Source organism: Phocoena sinus, chromosome 14 (genome assembly GCF_008692025.1).
Source record: "Phocoena sinus isolate mPhoSin1 chromosome 14, mPhoSin1.pri, whole genome shotgun sequence".
NCBI classification, from domain to species: Eukaryota; Metazoa; Chordata; class Mammalia; order Artiodactyla; family Phocoenidae; genus Phocoena; species Phocoena sinus.
In genome coordinates, this window is record NC_045776.1 from 48,772,550 (window position 1) to 48,795,016 (window position 22,467).

The window sequence follows — 22,467 nt, forward strand, 5'->3', positions numbered from 1 at the left end:
AGCAGGCGACTAACTGCTTTGTAAAAGTGGCTCTCCAAAACGGGCTTGTCGTTTAACTAGGGGAAGAGCTGGAAGGAACGCAGTACAGTGTTGTTAAACGTCTCATTTAGAAAATGGGCAGGGAAGCAGCAATGGCCTTACACCAATCGCAGACTCTGGGAGCCAAGGATGCCCTGCCGATCACCGATTCGTACGAGGCACCTGTGGTCCATGGTGAGAGGCCAGGGATGCAACACAAGGTGGACATTATGACTCAGGTTAATCTTGTTCTGAACCAGAGTTCAGAGTCCGGAGTCGAATCTGAGAAATGTCTGCCCCCCCTATCCAGGGGCTTGGACCAGCTGGTGGCGTGAGCACCAACCCAGTCCCCACAGACTGGCCCCTCTGTGATGTGATGCTACCCACTCTGGGAACCAGAGCTGGTTGCCTCAGGGCTACCTAAAGCCTCTGCTCAAAATGATCAAGCCCTGGGCTTTACAGAACGCCACCTAAAATAGCCGTGGTCATCTGTGTGGTGTGAGCCACCTTCTAAAGCGGAATGAGCAGAGGTTGCCGAACTCCCAAACTCGCTGCGGCCTGGAGCCAGCAGTGGTTTGTTCCCACCCTGTCCCAGCCCCTCGTGCCCCTGCCTCCCTTCTCCCCTCCCCGCTTCTTCCCACTCCCCACTCTGCTGGGAGCCCAGAGGGTGATGGGGCAGGACGACAGTGTGGGTTCAAACAAAAGATGACCCTGCACCTCCTCGAGCATGGCTGAAGCAAGATTAATGTGTAATGTTTCACAATATGTGCTCTTAACAGAGTCCATTGTTAGTCCTCCTTGAATAAGATAAATCAAATCCAGGCCTGGGACACCAGTATATGAATTTAACAGATGTGATGCCATAGGGAAACTACTGTGTTATAAACTGCAGACATGGCCTTTTTCTATGTCAGACTCGGGCTTATTCCAAAGAGCCTTCAGAGCTCCAGTGGTGAGTGAGAGGTCACCCACTAAGACGGTAGCACCCACACTGTAATTCAGCCTTGTGTGTAATTGGTTCAGAATCTCATCCTGACGTCTGGCTGGTATCCGTCCCGTCATCTCGCTCACCCTCCGAAGGAAAAGTAGGGCAGGGATGGCTGTACTCAATGTCCAGGCTTTCTTGGGTGAAAGATCACTTGGAGATGACAAAGCTGAGTAGTCAGCCTGAAATCTTGGTTGGTATTTTATTAATTTTGCACCAAGATAAATCCTGCAATTCTGACAAACTCCATGACAGGTGAAATTCCTTCTTGCAGAACCTGCTCAGCAAGAGGCTGCTCATTTCGTTCTGTTCCGAGGCAGGCAACAGGAGGGCAGCTTTCTAATCAGCCCTCAAAGGACCCCCAGCCGCCCCAGAGTCTCGGGCTGATTGAATAACTCCTGGGCCTCTTCCCCTAGGCCTCCATCAGCGGGAGTCCTGTGGAAAGCAATCTCCCGCAGACTGGCACTGAAGAGAGCTTTAAACCACCATTTTCTGCTCTCCCGAGGAGCCTGGAGTACTAAAAGATAGATGGACTGCAGATATTTTATGAGAAACTGTCAGAAGAAGAGCAGAGTAAATGTTTTTTTTCTTCTTCTTTGAGTCACACACTACATCACTGTTGAATTTCTCCCAGAATCTTTTACATTGAAAGTAAGAAATTAATTGGTTGCTAACCTTTCATTCCCCCTCCCTTCTTCCTCGTTGTCTTCCTCCTTTTTTCTTTTCTTAAATATCCACACAGAGGCCCTTTGCTTAACCACAGTTGCAGAAAATCAGTACCACTTGCAATGAAATATTTATAATGACAGAATGAAAAATTGGACTCATTTTCTGGACTGTAGCCGAACAGTCTGCAACTTTGTGCAGTATTGCTAGGCATCCCTCCTTCCTCCCTTTCATTGGAAGCTTTTTCGAAAACAGGCCACATGTACACTTACCTATGCTTTGGAGGGATGCCTACCAAAACACAGAACCCGTTTCTGGGCTGTCTTTAAAAACAGAGGAGAAAAGAGCATATTTTCGTCTGTGTTGCCATGTGGGGGGCACTCAGCTGTGGCCCATAAAGAGGTAGAGAGGATGTGAACCCGGTCAAAAGAGGGAGCGTTGGCGCTGGGAAGGAGAAGCTGGGAGAAGCTTACAAGGAATCCAGGAGCCAGTCTGGTCTGTGCTCCGGAGCGGAGCACAAATAGCACCCAGCAGGCCATAGAGTCTCAGGGCAGGTTTATAAGGGAAATGGGAAGGCACAACAGAGGTGTTATCAATAGACATTGATATCAGAGCTCACCTTCTTTTTTCCCTTTAGCGTTTGCTGCCGTAGGCTTTCCTCCCACGTGACCTCATATTCAGAGCTGCCTTCTTTCGAACGAGGGTTGGCTACTGCATTTTTTTTTTTTCCAAAGATGAAAGACAAAAGGAGTTTGCTAGGACGGTGCAGCGTTGCATTGCAAACAAACAAGCCCGTCTCACAAGTGCAGGGCCGCCACAAGGCGTTCTTGCTTCCTACACGACTTGATTGCATCTGTAGCAAGATGCCTGTGAAGTACATTTCAGTCTCCCAAATAAGTTTTCACTTACCACTGCACAGACGGGCCCAAAGAGCCGGCCCACGTCTCCTCCCTCCGGACTGTGACAGAGCTTACATCCGCACTCCCACTCCGGGACCTGCTCAGGCTCCCAGGCCAGCCCTCTGACTTAACCTTTCATCTGGTCCCTTGTGAAGCCCTGGGTTTAAGTAGTTAGGCTTGTTTTCTTTTGGTGGTTTTTTCCAAAGCGAGAACAGTTCCAGCAGACTTGAGCATGAGTTAAAAACAGCCAAACTCAAATGTGCAGGTTTTGCTCACTGAATTTGCATCCTGCGTTGCCAACTCCACAAGATCAATAATCCATATTTTAGTGTATAATAAAGGCTGCCTGTAATTGAATTAGCTCATTCATTCCATCTGATTAGCCCTGTTTTATTCATGGAGTGGAAAAATAATACAAGCTTACCTTCTCCAACATATCGCATGATGTGAATGTAAAAGAGCCTTCAGCACTGTGAAACAAATTTATAAAGATGATGGAGAGTCAATTTCAGTATTTGTTTATCCGAGGAATAGGAATAATACAAAACACAACATGCTGCATTTTTGTGGTGATAACTTTAACGTTCACATCTACTGTGTCAGTCTGTCCTCCAGTCAGCCCGGCATGAATATCCTATAATAGGTCTCTCTTCTTACCAAAAGCAAGAACGCCTCCTCAGTTCTGAAGGACAGCTGGGATAAACAGTCTTCTGGTATTCGCCTTGGAGAAATCCGCCTTAAGAGATTTCACCCTAAGGTCATTACCTCTTATCCATCCATGGATTACCATTTGCAAGCTTTGTAACTGCCTGCTCTCTTCTCTTTGAAGCAAAATCTTAGCACACGTTTGGACCTGGGTGATGAGAAACACTGAACAGGAAAGGAGTTCTTCATCATTGGGACCCCAGGCTCTCAATGCAGAGACCAATTTGTGTGTGATGCATACTTGCACAGGGGCTTGGAGGTTTTATACAGGCTTCTAGGTTTGTCTTTTCATTGCATCCAAAAAAGAAACAAAAACGATTTGGAGAAATGCTGACAGTTCAGCATGAAATGATGTGTGTTCTGACACAGACTGCATTGTAGCTTAGCAATCTAGCCTGAAGTTCTTTTATTGTAGCATTTCTTTGATTCAGGGGAGAAAAAGAATTTTCTTTAAAAGTGTGTGTTTTAGGATGTGACGGTCACTTTTCTCCATTGCCGTGCGTGAACTCAGCAGAATGTTTCCACTTAACCCTTATTATTGCTGGCTTTCTGGAGGGCCGAGGGTAAGGAGAAAAAAATGTTTTTGCATTAGTTTTTCAACAACTTAGGTGAGTCTGAAATATATACCCAAGTAAGTGGGGACTGTAATCGTGGCACGTTCAGAATCCATCTTTTCTGCAGACCAGGAAAGGAGCACTGCATAGCATTCGTTTAGGTACTGCCAGATGTATTTCAGCAAGGGGCGTGCCTTGCCGAACCACTTTGGATGATTTTAAGTGTCATTAAGCAGACTTAACAGGGGCAGCTGGCCCTCAGGATAGAAGTAAAGGACCATGGCACAGAAATCCTTGGTGGAGGAAAGTTCCAGGGCAAACCCATCCTCAGAAGGAGAAGCGCCCAAATGCAGACTGGATTTGAATATCTGAATTAACAACTCTGGGAATATTTCTCTTCCTCTTGGCCAGCTCCTTCTATGTTGTGGCTGGTTTGCATTTGTGTTTGAAGTGCCAGGCGGTTTAATGAAGTTATTCTTTTATAAATTTTGCAACACTGAAGCAAGCATGAGGGCTTTAAATTAGAATAAGTGCCACTTCTGTGTGGCAGGTTCCTTTGAGGACTGATTAGAAAGAGGCCTCCTGCCGCCCAGTCCTTTCTGCCCGGCAGCGGCGTTGGTGCGTGGGCTTGTTTACAGCTCACCTTTGAATTTGCACGGGAGAGCGAGCGTACACCATGCCTGCTGCCTGGGCCTCTGTTAGCGGAAGCCGTCTTCCTTTCCAGGATCATGTTAAATACTTCACTTTAAGGAGTTATTTTTTTAATTATATTGCTTTATTGTAATGAATTAATTAACTTGGAGCAGCAAATTATCTAAGGATGTGAGGGTTATAGATTACTGTCACCATAGCTACAGCTTTGTCGGGGTGGGGGGGGGAACTCAAGGGCTGTCTTTCTAGAAGCTCAGTGCACCATGAGGGGTGAGGAGACTGTTCCACAGAGACCGAGAAGCAGCGTCAGAAAAGATGCCCAGGAAATGGGAAGAGAACGGGAGTTTAACGTGTGGGTTTATGAAGCGAATAAAGGCTCTTCTTGGCCAGCTCTGCCATTTTAAGACCTGAAAGCTTGTGGGACAAGAAGAGATGAGGCACAAGAGGGAATCCAAGTGTATGTTAAGACCCAACAAGGTTCCATGTAGAATAAGGGATGCACTTGGCATTCCTGGTTCCCTCTCTTCCTGCCTGTGTGCACTGGCTAACAGACGGGTGATTTCAGGGGACGCGAGGCAGGACATTATTAAAGAAATGGGCTTGAAGCTTTCTGCAGGACACAAAACATGCAAGGGGGAGGGAAAGGAAAGAGAGCAAGCCAGGAAGAAAGCACCAAACTTAAGTACAGAATTACTTCTCTTCTCTCCAAACCAGGATTCTTTTTTTTTTAATTGAAAGTGAGAGACACCCAAATGGAATTGGGCTTGTGAAATATTCGCATTTTAAAAGGACTTTCTTAGAATTTAAAGCAAGGCCTACTTGGGGCTCCTTCTAATTGCATTCTCCATGCAGGAATATGAGCCCTGGGGGACCCAAAGATCAAAGGCAAACACCAGGGATTTTACCTGTAGAACCCATGCAGGAATGTACCCCTCTCCCGGCTCCACAGCACACACTCATGCCAGCATCCAGCATAGGCACGAGTGTACGCACATGTGCACACACACTCATCCTTCTGCAGTTTCATTATGGAAATTTTGGAAACCAACACATCGTCTTTTCACAGTTCTATTCTTTGTATGTATATTTACTAAAGCAAATGCCCTAGTAGACAAGCATTCTGTTGCCTGTGATGGGGAAAGGTTGTTTTCTGTTATTCTTCGTGATTTATAACATGTTGACTTACTCTTACTGTGAGTTTACCTCCTAGAGAGTGTGGCAGTGTTTTTACTAAAAGAAATAATACACTACAAGGAAGTGGCGTTTCTTTTGCTCTTTGCCCAAGTTCAATAAACTATTCTTCATAATTATTGGGAATTGGTTGAAGGGAATCCTTGTCCATATCAAGTGGAAAAGCAGCAAGAGTTCGTGCTTCCTCCCCCTCCCTAGAAAGGTTACCCTTTGAATATAAATTTCTGTGCCTTGTGCTTCTCCCATTCTAATCAGATGACCTTTTGAGTCTGGCGGACAGAGTTTAAATCCTAAGCCTGCCAGTCAGTTTTTACATCAATGCCCTGTTCCAACAGCTTTCTGGTACATAACTTTCAATGGATTTCAAAAACAGACGTGAAGTAAGTCATGCAGGCGGAATCTTGCTGCTGATGGTCAGACAACCTAACTTGACTACAAGATCTTGGGCCAAGTAATGTGACGATGGGTAATTTCACTAACTAAATCCTTTACAAAAAACCTTCTGGGATTCAAAGTCTAAGAGAAAAGGGAGGAGCAGGAAATGTGTAATGTTTGCAAGAGGACAGTTCTGAGCAATTATCAATTTAAGCTCCCATTATTTGCTGCTAATTACTACACGAGGCTGCTAAATATTTAGCAGAAGTTTGTTTAATTGTGTTTGACTTGGGGTGGGGCGGGGGGCTTGAATATGACTTGAGCATCACAAGTCAGTGTGTACACCCAGAGCCAGGCAGAGAGGAAATTTGCATTCACCCAAGATGAACACATCTCAGTGTCAGCCAAGCCTTCTTTTTCCTTCATTCCACAGATTTATCTTTAAGGTATCTACAATTAGAGCACGAAGAAGGGGCACTGTTCACGGATGTAAAATTGGAAGGAGGTCATTCTTAACCTGGTTTACAGGTGTTCTAGTTTAGAAAGCACCGGTGTGATAAATTAAACATTACAGGGGGAAAAATTAAAGCTTAGCAACAACTGGCACATGGACACATCTGTCTGTGAAGCACTGACTTAATCCCTGAATATCTTATTAGACTGTATTGCCTATCAAAGCCTTCTGTCCCACAATGCGCTGGATCCTGCAATTCTAGAATCTGAGCAGAATCTTTAAGCTCTGGCCTCTCTTTCATTTTCGCTGGCTCTCTGCAGTTTGATTTAAATTTTCCGTTGCCTCCATGCGTGTAAACAGGTAGCTCAACTCATTATTCTCTTTTAAAAATAAACTTTGTGCTTTTAATGTATTTCCCAGTGGCTATTTTGCTCTTTTTAACCTATTCTTCTAATTCAGCACCTTTTTTTTTTTCTTTTTCCTCAATTTAGTGGATAGTGCATGCTCCTATCAGTTCAAAAGAGGGAAATTTCAAGCCTGTCCCGTATGCAAAACAGATAGGGGTCAGGTAGCAACTGAAATTTTACTACCATTTCTTTTCATGTATTTAATTTATTTATTTTTAATTAATTAATTAATTTAAATTTTGGGCCACGCTGTGTGGCTTGCAGGATTTTAGTTCCCCAACCAGGGATCGAACCTGCACCCTTGGCAGTGAAAGCAGAGTCCTAACCACTGGGCCACTAGGGAATCCCCTTTACTACCATTTTTAAGCTCGTAATGAGAAATGAAATGGTTACAAAGTTCACATTGTCATGTATGACCCATCATCAGTATTTGTCCTTTTGAAGCTGGTGGACCAGCGTGGCTTGTTTTATTTCTCTGAAGTGTTTAATTGTCAAAATACTAAAAATTGCTCTACATTAGCAATTTGGACATGGCATTCCTTTAAAAATTAGTCTTTGCTTAGGCTTCTGAAGACTCACATTAGACTAAGGCTAGGCTGCTTTAGGTAGGTATTCTCAAGATATTGTTCACCACCATTGGCTTTCCCAGCTTGGTTTGCTGTTGTAAGAAAAAAAGAGCACCTGTGGTGAAAACAGACTCTGTTTGAAGTGACCCCTACCCCCCTGCCCAGCCGCATGGATCTTCAGCCCCACAGGGACCAGTACCCTGCCCTCGGCCACTCTCAGCCTGGCTCCTGCTTGGTCTCTCCCCCTGGAGCCCGCCACTCTCTTCTAACCTCCCACTCCAGCACCGGGCAAGTGTGACTCCTCTGAGAACTAAGCCCAGGAGGTGAGGCGCCCTTTCTCTGTGGCCCATGGCACCCTGTCCTCCTGTCCCTGGTGAGTGCCCTGACGGTGAGCAGCTGTAGTCTCTGCAGCCAGCCCAGCCCGGGGATGAGAACATAGCGACCTGCACCGCCCAACAACGGCTTCTTCCCACAAGCCAGCTCGGCCGCTGCAGTGGCTATAAGACCTTGAAAGTTGGCTTAAACTCTCTGGGACTTAATTTCCTCACCTATAAAATGAGATGTTGGAACAGATGCTGCTAGAACTCTCCCAGCTCTGAAACCATTTCTTTTTTATTCTGAAGTATCACTTACAGGTGGTGTTGGCTCGACCAGCAAATGAGGGATGATGGCTTTGCATTTCGTTCAGAGTAGGGAGTGGTTTCCATAGCCTAAATAGTAATTTCCAGATTTTAATATTTGGGTCCCTTTATACTTTATTAGATTGTAAATATTTCTAAAGCAGCACTGATTAAGTGCCACTAAAATGTACCACCTTTGTTCATTGATGGTACATGGAAGGTCTTAGTAAACTGCTGAATGAGTGGACATTTTTGGAGAGATGATTATTTATACAAGCAATGCCATTATATATCTCCAAGAATCCTTTCCCTGATTTCTCAGCAAATGCCCATTCTCACCATTGACCGTATTTTTAAATGCCATGCCATAGTTCCATGTGGCATATATGTGTCCCTCTTGCTGTCCCTTTTTTTTTTTTTTTTTTTGTAATTTGACGGGGCGGGGGGGGGGGGGGAGATAGCTCTGAGACTGAAGACTAGGTCGCATCCTCAAGCAGGCGCGGCAAGCTTAATGTGTTTTCAAAACACTGGAAGCAGTGGTCCTCAACTGGGGATGATTTTTCCCCCAGGGGCTATGTGGCAAGGTCTAGAGATTTCTGGCTGTCACGACTGGGAAGGTGCCCCTGGCATGTTGTTGACAGAGGCCAGGGATGCTGCTAACATCCTACTGGGCACAGGGCAGACCCCTAGAGCAAAGACTAGTCCCCCTCGACATTCCAGTACTGCTGAGGTTGGGAAACTTGGTCCCACTGGCCTTTTAGAATCTATTTAATTTGTAGGCATCTCTCTCTAGAACAAAGCAGTTGAATGACATATTTTGTATAATGACTAAGAAATAGCTTACTGGATTGTGTTTTTGGTCTCTCTGGGTGACATAGAAGAACTTTATACTACAGATACATGGTCAAGCCTTCTGAACATAAACTCATAAACATGCCAGTGTCCACATGCTTCAGAGTTATCTCAGCCCAACCTTTTCTAGGCGTAGTTAGCATGAATGTCCAAAGAACAGCAAATACCAAAAAAGTCCTTCAGTGAGGTTTATTAGAATGTGAAATCATTTCCTATGGGAGGTGTGATAGAAGCTTCATTGCCAAAAGCATTTAAAACTAGCCTAGAGTGTGAACTTTATAAAACAATTTTTGTCCAACAAGGGGACAAACTAAATAACCTAATAGTCCTTTTCCTTAATATCGTGTATTTTTCCGATCACTTCTGATGATACCATTTCACCTTTTGCTTTAATGTAGCTTAGTGTCATCCAGAAAATGCTTTGAGATGTCAGGCCAAGCCCATGTGAACTGTTAAATGTCAAAAGAAAATGCATCAGTGTCTCTCTAAGTTCATAGTGATGACATTACCATATGAAAAAATAAAAAGGGAAATTCTGTCAGCGCAAACATGATCATAAATGCAACATTCCTGGCATTAAAGAGAGGGGCAAAAGCATATCATGACAGACGGTTTGGGAAATCCCATTGTTGTTTGTCAAAATAAAAGTGTAGAACCTCATTTTAGTGAATCCTGCCAAAGTAAAAATTGTGAGTCAACCACCCTGGTCATGAACATCCATCATATGAATATGTTTTTTAGACTGTCAGAGCACTTTGGGAAATACTATACATTTGTCTTTGAAGAACGTTCATTAAAATATATCTCACCAAAATGCACATACCCACATACATGTTCCTGACGTTTGCCAGGTAGGGCCCATGAAAACACAATTACCCCAAACTTCTCCAGCTAAGAAGTATATAATTTGTAGACAATGGAAACTTTGGGGTGGTAAAATGGGGTCTAATTGGTATTTTGGATGATTTGGGTGATTTTTAGAACATTCTAACAGTACTTCCAAAGCTGAAGCAATTCACTTTTAATTAATTTAAAACTATGAGTACTTCGGTAGTCATGTGGACTCTGAAAATGTTAATTTATTGCCTTCACATCCTGTTAACCTTATCAAGACAAAGGCTACTCTTCGCCATTGTATTTTTTTCTCTAACCTATGGGGGAGATCACCCAGTATCCTCTCTCCATTAGCTAGATACACTCCTAAAGCTGTTTTACTAGCAAAAGAACTTGGGAATGAAAAACAGAGAGAGGGTGGAAATGTAAAAATCTTGATTAGAAAGTATAATTTAATAGAACATGTATTGAACCAAATGTATTGATTAATGTAGAAGATATAGTACTTATATTGATTCAAACCAGAGATTTAGTACTGAAAGCTCTAAGCCAAAAAGCTGCTGCAGATTTGCTACAAAAGTCAGTTTAATGCTGTCCTTGAGAGTGCCTTCACAAAGAAATTCTTCTAATGTTTGAGGACTAGGTAGAATGCGGTATATGTCAGTTTGATCCCGGAGGGTTTTATTTTGTACTCTAATAGCTGTTACGAGCCTACATTATATCCAAGGAGTAATTTTCCTTAGGGGTGCCCGGCTCGCTTTGTGTCAATATTCTAGCATTTTAAGTCACGTACAGTATATGCTTCTGGGAACAGGGAAGGAGCCAGCCAGACTCATAATGGTCTGCATTCATTAATAAAGGCAGAAGCTTCTGTCCCTCCACTGCCCGCTACAGGGATGCCTCTTTGGCCTTCAGGGACCCGTGCAGACACATTTAAAGAAAGCTTTATTTTGAGTGGGCAGGAGATAAAATGTAGGACTCGCAGGCATTTCCTAAGTCAGCTATATGCCCGAGCACAGGGTGACCTTAATGGGTCAAAGAAGAATGCAGGTCAAAAGACTTATTATCCAGGCTGTTGGAAACCAATTGCTTTTGTTTAAAAAAATAAATAAAAAATTAAAAAAATAAAAAGCAGTAGTGCTTAAAGGTGGACGATAATGTAGAATTCTGTTTGCAGCCTGTAACTGCACGACCGTATGTGTACTGGGATATGCTTCTAGAAAAATGAAAGCATACAGACTATCCACAGTGCTTACAGATAAAGGTCCAGCTCTCGTGATAAAAGGAAGGGTAATATAATTAGTTAATCAGTGATGATTGATTACGGATGTGTGCGTTCTTCAACTAAAGAAAAAACAACATGCTGTCATGGTGCTGTCACCATCTGTTGAAAGGAACAGCCACATTTAATCCTTCTATGTCTTTTATTTCTTCCCGCCTTGCATTGTTGCAAAGCCACAATTGCCTACTATTTCTTCTGGTTGGAAAACATCTCATTTAAATTGAATACAACTGCAGTTTAAATTCGGGATTCTAATGGCATGGTGAATTAGTGGAAAGCTTGTTATATTTTTTTTTCATTCCTTTTTAAAATAGCATGCTGTCTCTTTTTCTTAGTTTTAAAAGCTTGTCAGAATTTGAGACAAAAGGCTATAAATACACAACTCATGGTAAAAATGATTAACATCTTTGAATCAACAAACCTCACAAAACTTCCATTCTGACAGTTTTTATTTTTATTATCACTGCTATGTAACATTTTGCCGATGCCAACAGAGGGCTACAAAGCACAGACAACGAGACGTGGTCTGTCAAAATATTGGACAAGCGAGGGCAATCTGTGGTACCACTTTTGGGGCTAGGGACTTAATTTTTCTACCCTGGGAAGGTAGATTCCCCCTGGCTTTCCTCCAGAGCTTAACTTCATCTTTGTTATAGGTACAGATATTCAAATTCACATCAAGATCACAGGAAAATGGGATAGTTTGGCCAAGGTGAACAGTTACAGGGGATGGTGGGTTTTTGTTTTGTTTTGTTTTTAATTTAAAAATATTTTGCTTGGATTGCATTTTAAATAGGATTAAACCGTTTGACCAGTAAATGTGGTCAGCCCTCTGAAAGGAGGAGGCTGAATTAATCATGTGTTAGCGTGCCAAGCCCAAAATGAGAATTCCAGTCTTGTAAAATGAAAGGCATCTCATATTTTAAAAGAAATTCATAGTGCTAGAAGGGAATTTTTAAGGTCCTCATCTGTTTTTTAGCTTTCTAAGTTTAATTTCACATTTTAGAGAAAAATAGATAGAACAAACTCCTTCTAAATGGGGGCCCTTTACAGTAAAGAGTGTTTTTGTTGTTGGTTTTTTTTTTAAACCTGGCTATTAAAGTATCATACCTAGATGGATCGTCTTTTAAGCTTTAAGGTGTGTTGTGAATTTGATTTTTTTTTTTTAACACAAACCCCCCCTCGTGTAAAACAACTGTTCATAACTGGGATTAATGGTTTTCAATTTTCAGTTACTTAGACATGGGGTCTCCAAGAGATGGCTTTTTGCAGAGTAGAATATGGCTCTCTGTGGGATTACAGAAGTTTTCTTCTCTTACAACTTCCTTTTCTGTCATCACCCCCCCAGCCCGCGTCGATGTTGCACTGATGTTCTCCTCGATTATGTAAAACACTTTCCCTTCACTGGAACAGATATTTTTTCTCATAACCTGTCATTGCATTAAAGTACCTTGGGTACTGTGAATTGCTGTGTAAAATTGGTGAGATTACCCACTGCTTTGTTCTAGCGTAGTGGTTTCCTCCAGACCCAAAGAACAGAAAACTCGTATAGGAGAAGGCTGCTTGCGCGTGGCCTTGGCAGCCTTTTCTCGCCCTGCACATCCCCGTCTGTGCTGCAGGGGCTCAGGAAGGGCTCTGTGGTGTGGCGGGGTGTGGGGAGGAGATAGGGCAGGCACCTCCCCTCTCCTTGGGCTTAGCGCGTCTCTGGTCTACTTTTCATCTTTCCCACTCGCTTCTTGTCTCCCTTTCTGTCTGTGATTTTAAAAACACACCAAATAGGAGGAAGGCTCCCATGAAGCAACTTCTTGTTTCTCTTATCCTTGGACCTTCAGTGAAGTCTGGAGACAAACACTCCTCATCTTTCTCTCCAACCCCTAAAAACCAACCCAGTAACCTGTGCAGCTCAGACATTCCTTCCTTCCTCCAGAAGATGAAATCAGGCCATTTGTATTTTCAGTGACTCAAAGTACTGCGTGGAGGAGGGAAACAGTCACATCCCAAAGATCCTCAGAAGTGGTGAGGACAAGCCCTTGAGGACTGGATCAGAATCACCTGTTTGTTTTGTTTTCAATGCAAATATGCCCAATTGCCACCTTGAGAATCACAGACAATGGTGAGCCAGGACTGGGAGGCCTGACCTCACCCTCAGCTGATCTGGAGAAAAAAAGAAAAAGAAGGACAAAAAGTGATCTCAATGGTATGCAGGTATCTCTACACCGAGAGAACTTTCTGCCTTTACCATGTTTCATGCCAGATTTCCCATTTATACGTGATTTGTATTACAGCTCTTTAGTTTTGTTGAATCTTGAATTTTGCAAGCCATACCCTTGTCCTTCTCTCAAATGATTGATATATATTCTTTTCTCTTAATATGCAAAGCATACATCCTTTATAGTAGCAACTTCAATCTGTTGCAATAAGTGATTCATATGTATTTGTTCATTTCTTTGCAGCTCCGAAGAGACTTGTATGGCTTTGGTTTAGGATGAAAGCATCCAAGAAACAACTGTTGCCAACTATTATGGCCAACTTGTGTTAGGTTTTTGTTCTGCAGTATCTTAATATAGGCACATAGAAGAACACAGGATCGATTGCAGTATAGCTTCCTTTATTAACAACTAAAAGTCGATTGAATGTGGAATGTCTATAGTAAGCGCTTAAATATTTTTAAATAATGTTATTAAACTGATTTCTGTTTTTTACTTTATGATGAAAAGTAATCACACATCCTCCTGTCAACGTTCTACCATTTAGATAACTATTGTCATAGATTCTTGTATTTATTTTCTTAATTTTTTAAATTAAAAAAAAGCACCTTTCTGTAAGATCAGGCTTGATTCTTTGAGATAGGAAAATGCATGAAAAATTTTAGACAGTGCATTTTGAGTAACTGAACTTTTTTTACTGTTTATAACCTCTTTGATCATAATTATGTTGGTATTTAAGGGGAGAGCAATGTTTCTTAGTCTCATCAGTATTTTGATTACCCTTTATGTCTACGTGTTGGTGAAAAATAATTTGCAAAAGTATCTATTTAGAATCAATCAATAGAAAGAAAAAAAGGTTGGCATAAAACCGGTCTGCTTCTGTATGTACTTTTAGGCGAGTACTACTAAAGAAAAATTTAAAATCCAGCTTGTCTTTTACTGAATTAATAAAAATGGTATGCTTTAAATAAGGCTGAGTGAAATAACATCCTCATTATTTGCTGTCAATCTTCTTACAAAATGGGCTTAGTCTGAAATAGGGAACGGAAGACCTGGGTCCTTTTCACAAGACTCATGTCTCCTTCATTGGTGCTCTTAGCCCCAGTTGGGCAACCCTGAGCAGCCCAAGCCTCTGGGCCTGCATCCTTTACTCATCGGGCAGGCATTTTGCTAGTTTGGTGGGGGATGAAAAGATAACAAAGATCTCTGAGACAAAGCCCTCTGTTGCAAACTTTCCATAGCTCCTCTTTCCCTGCAAGACAAAGCCTGAACTCCTTCGCCAGGTACAGAGGGCTCTTCATAATCTGCCCACAAACTTCTATCTATCTATCTTTATTTCTCATCAGCATGCTTGGTTCTGGACACTTGAGAAGATTCCAACCAAACTGAACGAGTTGCAGGTCCACGAACATACCTTGCATATTCTTCTTTGCCTTTACCCACACGGGTCTTTGGCCTGGAATGCCCGCCCTGCATCCCAAATGCCTCTTCATTCATATTATTCCACCTCAACTAAAATGTCACGAGTTACGTCCACTGCAAAGCCTTCCCCAAAGGCCAGGCAGGGTTAGGCGTGCGTGATACTCCTACGGTCATTTCTAATATAATCCCACCAGGTTGCTTTACCATCATGTGCCCACGTGACTTTCTTGGGACTGTGAACACTCTAAAGATGTGAAGGCAGGGACCATCCTTCTCCCGTCAGTGGCCCTTGCCTAGCTTGTCAGTCGTTCAATTAGCCAGACCCGCTTTGCTGAGTGCTGCAATCCTGGGGGCTACGCCTGGTGGTGATACCAGGATTCAAGAGATGCTTGTGAAGGAATGAATAAGTGAATGAAGACCAAAATTACAGACACAGGGAGAGAGCCGAAATTGCAGATAACCACAAGACCCCGGATGCATACAATATAAGCAGCATAAAGCACAGTGGGAAATCAGAGAAGGGGGAAAGCAGTTTTAGACGGGATGGGCATGAAGTGGTAGTATTTTGTGGTAGACCGCAAGGTTCTGATCAGAAGGGATGGGGAAGGGGGTCGACTGGGAGAGGTGGGAGAACGACGCTCAGGGGAGGCACAGAGGAGGGAAGGTGCACATCAGGCCATCTCCAGGCGTTTGCTCCAAATGAAAGTCCCGTGGACCTGTGACCATCCCCCGTGCAGGCCACAGGCCCAAGGTCTGGAGCCCAGTGTTCACCCCCAGGGCCTGGCTTGTAGTTATAAGTTACCCAGGAATCCCAGTTGCCGGCTCACAATTTGGAACCGGGATGTTGGCTCAGAAAGGGGACATGCTGTGTGGATGGAGAGGAGGCCACCAGAATACAACAAGGACTGCACCCGCTGGGGACGGGGGAGGTTGCAGGCTGCTGTGATCTGCTCCTGCGCCAGGATGGGACCCAGCACCAAGCCCACCCCAAGGAGAGGAACTGGAGAAGCTTCCTGTCCTCTCTGTCAGTTGGCCAGGCTGTTCTTGCCCGTAAAGTCTATATTCAGGGACAGATAGAGCCTCTGCTGTTAAGACGTTCACCTTCTAAGAGTGAGTAGAACAAAAGCATCTGTAATGAATGGAAATGATGCGCAGATAAATATAACTGTTAAAATAGTGCTACCCAGGCATGTGAAAAGACGGTCGTATCCTGATAAGAAGAGATGGTGGAAGGTAGGGCGGCGGTCTCCGGGGAAGCAAAACAGAGGCAGAGAAAGGGGAGACCCCTGGCCCCGCCCTTCCATCCTGGCTCCCACTGGGGGAGGGGAGGAGCCGGTCCCATGAGCACCGATTCATCTGGGTGCAGAAATACAGTATTTAGGTCATTATAAATCAATCAGCATTTATAGATACTTGGTTTGATGAAAATACAATCACTTAAGGTTTTTTTTTTTTTTTCCCCCTCTTTCATTACAGAATCATACGATGACCCAACACAGCAGTTAGTGCAAGCACGGTCTCTCAAGGAGAATGACTTTTGTGGCACAAAAAGGGAACATATTTTACTCTTTGCACGAAACTTTCATTGTTAATGTATATTATTCAGAAACATTGTATTGTACCATAAAACTTGTATTATCAAAACTGTTGGATGTTCATGTGTTTGAACTTTTGAGCACCGGATAGACCCCCTGTATATAAAGTGTCTCACATGTATTATGTCGTCTGATACTAAAATGGTCTTATAAAGACAAGTGGACTTGGGCCCTATTCAGGCAAGATTTTTTTTTAAAATGTGAGCAAAATGGCTTAAGAGAAAGTATTTTCAAGGAAGACAGATTAAAACAACCCTGTTACACAGGAGACTATGTTTGGACTTCCTTTTCTTAACACTTAAGCCTAGAATGTCTCTTTTGGTAGATCAACAGTTAAACCCAAGACTATTTTTTATTGCTGAAGATCCTTGCAAACCATGAAGAGATGTTCTCACAGAACCCCACAGCTGGATAAGGCCCGTATATATATTTGTAAGCCTTGCAATGTGACAGGTAGCATCACTATATATGCAATAGTTGTTATGTAGACTGTCCAAGAATTTTTTTTTTTTCCTGGATACATTTGAAGCTTTGAGTGTTCAAGGTTTTCCTTAATGATTTCACACAGCCAAATTCTTGAATCAGTTGAACTAACCTGTATGTTACTGTTATTAATGTTTACTCTGCGGTCTGAACCTGGAGATTACTGGAATTGTTTTCCAAGAGGAAATAAATTCAGTTTACCATTAGGTATGAGTGTATTTGCGTGTTTTCTTTTTCTAGTTACTCTGCCATTAAAAAAATCTAATTGCCCGCACCCTTGGAAATGAGTTCTGCTCTTGAGAATATCCCAGGCATAACCTCAATCATATTTAAGCTTTCCACGCTGGGCCAAAAGCAGCTGGGAGGAGATTCATCACATCGCATAGGGAAGGAATCAGACCCGATGTACTTCTTCCTCTTGCAGATCCTACCAGGTCACATTGTACTGGAGGATTTTGACATCACAGATGGATGTGATGGCTGTTTTCTGCATAATTTGCAGCCCAATTCATGTCGTGCTGTGCAAATCTGAACTCAAAGTAGATGGCTGCAATTTGAGAGGCAGTTTGGCTTATGTGTACTTAAGAAGCAGCTTTGTTCATTCAGAAGACAAAGCACAGAGCGGGGAGCCTGTGAGCCTCGCACTGGCACAGAGCGCAGACTCTCGGTGTGATCTTCTCCACATCAGCCAACTCCAGGCCTCAGTCCCCCAGCCCGGAGAGGTGACACGGCTTGGTCATAGGCCTTCACGCAGGCACGGGGTGCTGCCTGGGAGTTTGCTCACTGGTTGCTCACACCATGGCTTGCCACAAAATGGTGAATGAACAGGCACTCGAATTTCAGAGGCTTTTTGGGGGGGGGGGGGGAAGAGAATAGCCATGTGTACATTGAGTCCTAATATACATGTTTAGCCAAAATCAGTAACTACAGACCTGATATTAGTGGGCAACTTTCATCCACATCCTGCTTAAAATACTTTACCCACTGTGACTCTTTCACCCTCTCTGAAACTGAGGACCTCAAGCAGCTCTTTAAACAAGCGAGAATCTTCACAGCACTTTTTTTGATGGAGAAGCCAAGGCATGGACTGATTCACTTTATTGTGACCACCTGTCACCAGGGGAACCATGAATGAAACCCAGATACCAGCCACGCAAGGTGTAAGCCTCACCCCATGGTGCTCAAACCCTAGCCTGCGTCAGGATCACCTGGAGGGCTTGTTACATCACAGGGTACTGGACCTGACACCCGGAATTGCTGAGTCAGTAGACCTGGTGGGGCTCAAATGTCTGCAGTTCTAGGACATTCCCAGCTGGGGCTCACGCTCCACACTTTGGAGGGCCACACTTTGAGACCCACTGTTCTACCCCATTTCCAAATTAGTTGAGTGCATTGAATGTGAATAGCCATGCAGAGTGCTGGCAAATTATATTACTTATTTTGATACCAATAAAAGAAAGTTTGGTCAAATTTTAGGATCATTCAGAAACAGGTACCTCCTGGTAATTAACGTACGTTTGCTTGCCAGAATGTATCGTGTGTGTGTTTAGTTTTTTAATGTTAGGAAAACCTACATCTATACATTTCACAATGGATTGCCAGCATGCTATTTAATTAAAAAGCTTTTTCACCAGCTACATAAATAATGAAGTATGCTAAGAATATGCAAGTACATTCATAATTAAAATACTCAGCTATATTTTAAAAAATTACGATCTCTGGCCTATTCAAGGATTTTGCATTTAAAATGAAATAGACACACGATGATTTTTTAAAAAGCTTTAAAACCTCAGGCTATTAATGAGTGGGTTATATTTTACTAAAAGGAAGCTGCTCTTCATTCATGAAAAGGAAAGCAGGTGATGGTATTATCCAGGGATGGAGCCTAAGCTGCCTTTAACAGCATCACCTCTGAGAGACTTCCCAGGCTCCTGGTAAACAGCAAGGGTTGGAATTCCTAGGAAGCAATGGAGGGCCGTCACATGGCTGGCCGTTGGGCTCCTTCAATACAAGCATGTTTCAGCCTCTTCCCAGGTAAAGCTGGAGGCCAAAGAGGTTGACTCTTATTGCTCCATATGCCTGCCTGATCCTCCAGTGACTATGAGATCGTTCAGATTCAGCAGGCCCTTCTTTATGACCAACCATTCTTTGGATCATAAATACTGAACGGTGTGTGGAACAGTCATTCCCTCCTTCTGCTTATTACCTTGTTTATATTTATTTCCTGCTTCATTCCCTAAGAATATAAGGCAGCTTAAATAAAGATTAACAAAACGTTAATAGGGAAAGCAGCACCGTGCAGAGAAGAGAACATACAGTAAAGCAGTTGGCTTGTTTCTGCTTTAATTTTGGTTTTGAATGCATTTTCGCACTGGCTTTGAGCTTCCTGGTAGTAAAGGGAAAAACAACAACAGAAAGGAAGGATTATACCACTTGCTCATGAAAGCTTTTTCCCTATCACTCAATTCCAAAAGAAATTTCTCAGTGACTTTATATGCAGTCAGGTGGCCAATACAATGGCCACTGTTCCTGACCCTAATTTTATGATCTCATGCAGTGGCTGTCATCTGGAGGAGTGTGGGTGCACCTACGGGTAGAGGCCAGAGATGCTGCTAAACATCCTATAATCCACAGGACAGGTCCCCAGAACAAAGAATTATCAGGTCCCAAATGTCAACAGTGCCAATTTTGAGAAACTGCTCTAATGTAAAATTCTCTGTGATTGTTCAAGGACCTTTTTACATTAGAATTATCTGGAAAACTTTAAAACTCTATTGCCTGCAAGATTCGTATATGTGTGTGTGTGTGTGTGTGTGTGTGTGTGTGTGTGTATATATATATATATGTATATTTTGGTCTCACTGTGTGGCTTGCGGGATCTTAGTTCCCCGACCAGGAATTGAACCCCTGGGCCCCAGCAGTGAAAGCGCCGAGTCCTAAACACTGGACCGCCAGGGAATTCCCCTAAAAACCTCTATTGCCTGAATCCCACCCCCAGAGAGGCTGACTTAATTGGTCTAGAGTGCAAACATGCCCCCGGTGATCCTAGTGTAGCCACACCTGAGACCCACTAGGCCAGGCTCCATTCACACGTAAGTATACTGGGCTCAAGACCAGAAATTTGAAAATAACATCCAAGGAGTAGAGAAGTATGGGCCTCAAACTCTCTTTCCTCAACATTACTTTTTAACAACTGGGCGTGTAATGCTTATTTTAACTCTAAAGTAACATAACCTATGGCAAGTTTCAGAAGAAGGGGAAAGAGGGAAAATGACCCAGAACCCCACGTGGCACCCTTACTCCTGATTCAGGATGACAAGCTTTATGAGTGAGAAATCTGGCCCCATGGGAACTCTGGCCACCCAGAGAGCAAATGACCCATCACCTGCCAAGGCCAGGTCGCCCAGTGTCTCAGGAGAAGCCAGCAATCCGGGTGGTTATGTGCCATGTGCCAATTTCTGAATGTTGGCAGCCTACTCCATTTGTTATTCAAGCTCTGCTGACCCCCACTGTGCAGGCCATATGAGATAGGCTTTCGGGCCAGGCCCTACTCTTGGATTGCCAGGTTTGACCTTCAGCATCAAGTATTATTTTTTCCAATTATTTTCATTCCAGACTAATTAAAATGTTTGTTTAAAACTATTATACGGGGCTTCCCTGGTGGCGCAGTGGTTGGGTGTCCGCCTGCCGATGCAGGGGACACGGGTTCGTGCCCCGGTCCGGGAAGATCCCACCTGCCGCGGAGCGGCTGGGCCCGTGAGCCATGGCCGCTGAGCCTGCGCATCCGGAGCCTGTGCCCCGCAACGGGAGAGGCCACAACAGTGAGAGGCCCGCGTACGGCAAAAAATAAATAAAAATAAAATAAATAAAATTATTATACGATTTGTGTATGTGAGCGTCATATGCAGTTTTGATGTTGCTCTGTGGCCTTCATATTTCTATTGCTTCAGGTAGAACAGTAATGCACCAAACGGATGTGTTCTATATAAGCCCGCCCTTGTTCCTGGATATTTAGATGTCAGATGGATTTGGTTTTTTTTAATGATGAAGGATAAAAAATAGCAGAAAGGCAGTATTCTCCATTGCAAGTCAGATATGCTATATTCTCTGTGGCTAATGGAGGCTAGGTTAAATATGCTTTGGAAATCATGTAAATGGGTGAGAGGGTTGACATTCTGCTTTGAAGGTTGATAAACTTAACCAGTGTTCCAGTCCAAATGGAAGGTAATGACCCCAGAGGCGGCCCCCAGGCTGGGTTAGGCTCCTTGGAGCAGCGCTGGGTCTGTTCCAGAGCTTGGACAAGGATTCCGATGAACCCTCAAGTTCCACTCTACAGAGCACGGCAGCCCCGCTTTGTGCCTGTCGGGGTGCAACATTGCAGAACCCTTGAGAAAGGACGTTTGAAACTCCAGATACATTAGAGAATACCTGCAAACGCTTCTCCACTCAGCTTCAGCAGGCCGGAGCCTCTTACCGTCTCCCTTGTCTCGAGGGAGCACTACCAAAGGTACTGCAAACGCCCAGAGTTCGAGAAAGAGGAATGATTTAGGGTAAAATGACCCGGCGTGGGTTTCTGGCAGAACCCCAAAGCTCAGGTCTGGTTGGCACTGCGTTCCCAGGTGAGCACCTCGCGGGGCCAAGGAGGAGCCCCATCTCCGCCAGATTCCTTTGTAATGAAGTCAGCTGTCAACTGGGGGAAAGGCACAGAGCCCCTTTATTTCCAAACAGGTGATGCAGCATATTAAAGGCTGAATTCCAACTTGTGCTCGCATCCTGAAGGAGCCAGTTTGCAGGCAAGCTCAGTTCTTTCTGCAAAGAGGGAAACTTGGCATGGTGGAGGCTGAGTACTTAAATGGCAATCAACTTCTGGCTCATATCAATTAATTCCTTCATGGACTTCTGCCTAAGTATAGCATCTTGAATTCCCAGCTGCGGAGGCTATGAAAAACGGCCCAAACAACACACGCCATGATCCAGGGGATGGCGCGCCGGTGAAACGATGATGGGTGAAGCTGTCTCAGGGAAGCAGTGGGCGCCCATCGGGGGCTCCCTCTTTGTTTACCTGCAGAATCCAGGGCAGGACACACACTCCCTTCTCTGGGTGGGAAATTCTTTGAGAAAACTTTTACTATGTCCAAAGTGAAATCATTCTGAGGGGAATCGCCTCCTTTTGGAGGTGATTTTTAAATATCCAAAATTTAAAATATCCAAATCCAAAGTGCCCATGAGATGTGGAAGCAGGATGGAGACTAAGAAATCAGAGGAGGGCTTTGTCATCACTCAGACACCAGGAGAACCTATTCCAAAAGTGGTCCTCGTCCCAAGGAAGCTACCGGCGTCATCTCCATCTCTCTTTCATGTGAACGAGGAGCATCTTGATCGAGCACTGCAGACAGAGGATGAGTATCGGTGGTGCCACATGAGATTTGGCAATTCTTCAATTCATCTGTCAAGCTCAGACCTTGACATCTACACGGGGTTGTGAATTTCAAATCCCTTATCACTCAGGTGGGTTCTCCTCATCTAATGCTCTAACAATGTGGCTATCACCAAGCTATAACCGATGAAAATCAAGGTCACGTGGCAGGGACAAACTCACTTTTCCTCCGCTGCATGTGAAACATCCCTGGTTTGTCTCACTCTCTGTCTTTTTTTTAGTTTTTTAGTTTTTGCGGTACGCGGGCCTCTCACTGTTGTGGCC

General features: G+C 43.8%; 1 protein-coding gene across 1 annotated transcript in view; it reads left to right on the forward strand.

The window, feature by feature from the left end:
- The window catches only part of ZNF521 (zinc finger protein 521), a 282,650-nt gene extending 265,635 nt beyond the window's left edge, over positions 1-17,015 (forward strand). The window contains exon 7 of the mRNA XM_032653879.1: positions 16,165-17,015. Coding sequence (XP_032509770.1) covers positions 16,165-16,194 — 30 coding nt within the window. The 3' untranslated portion in view covers positions 16,195-17,015. The remainder of the gene's footprint in view (positions 1-16,164) is intronic.
- The last annotated feature ends 5,452 nt before the right edge of the window (positions 17,016-22,467 follow it).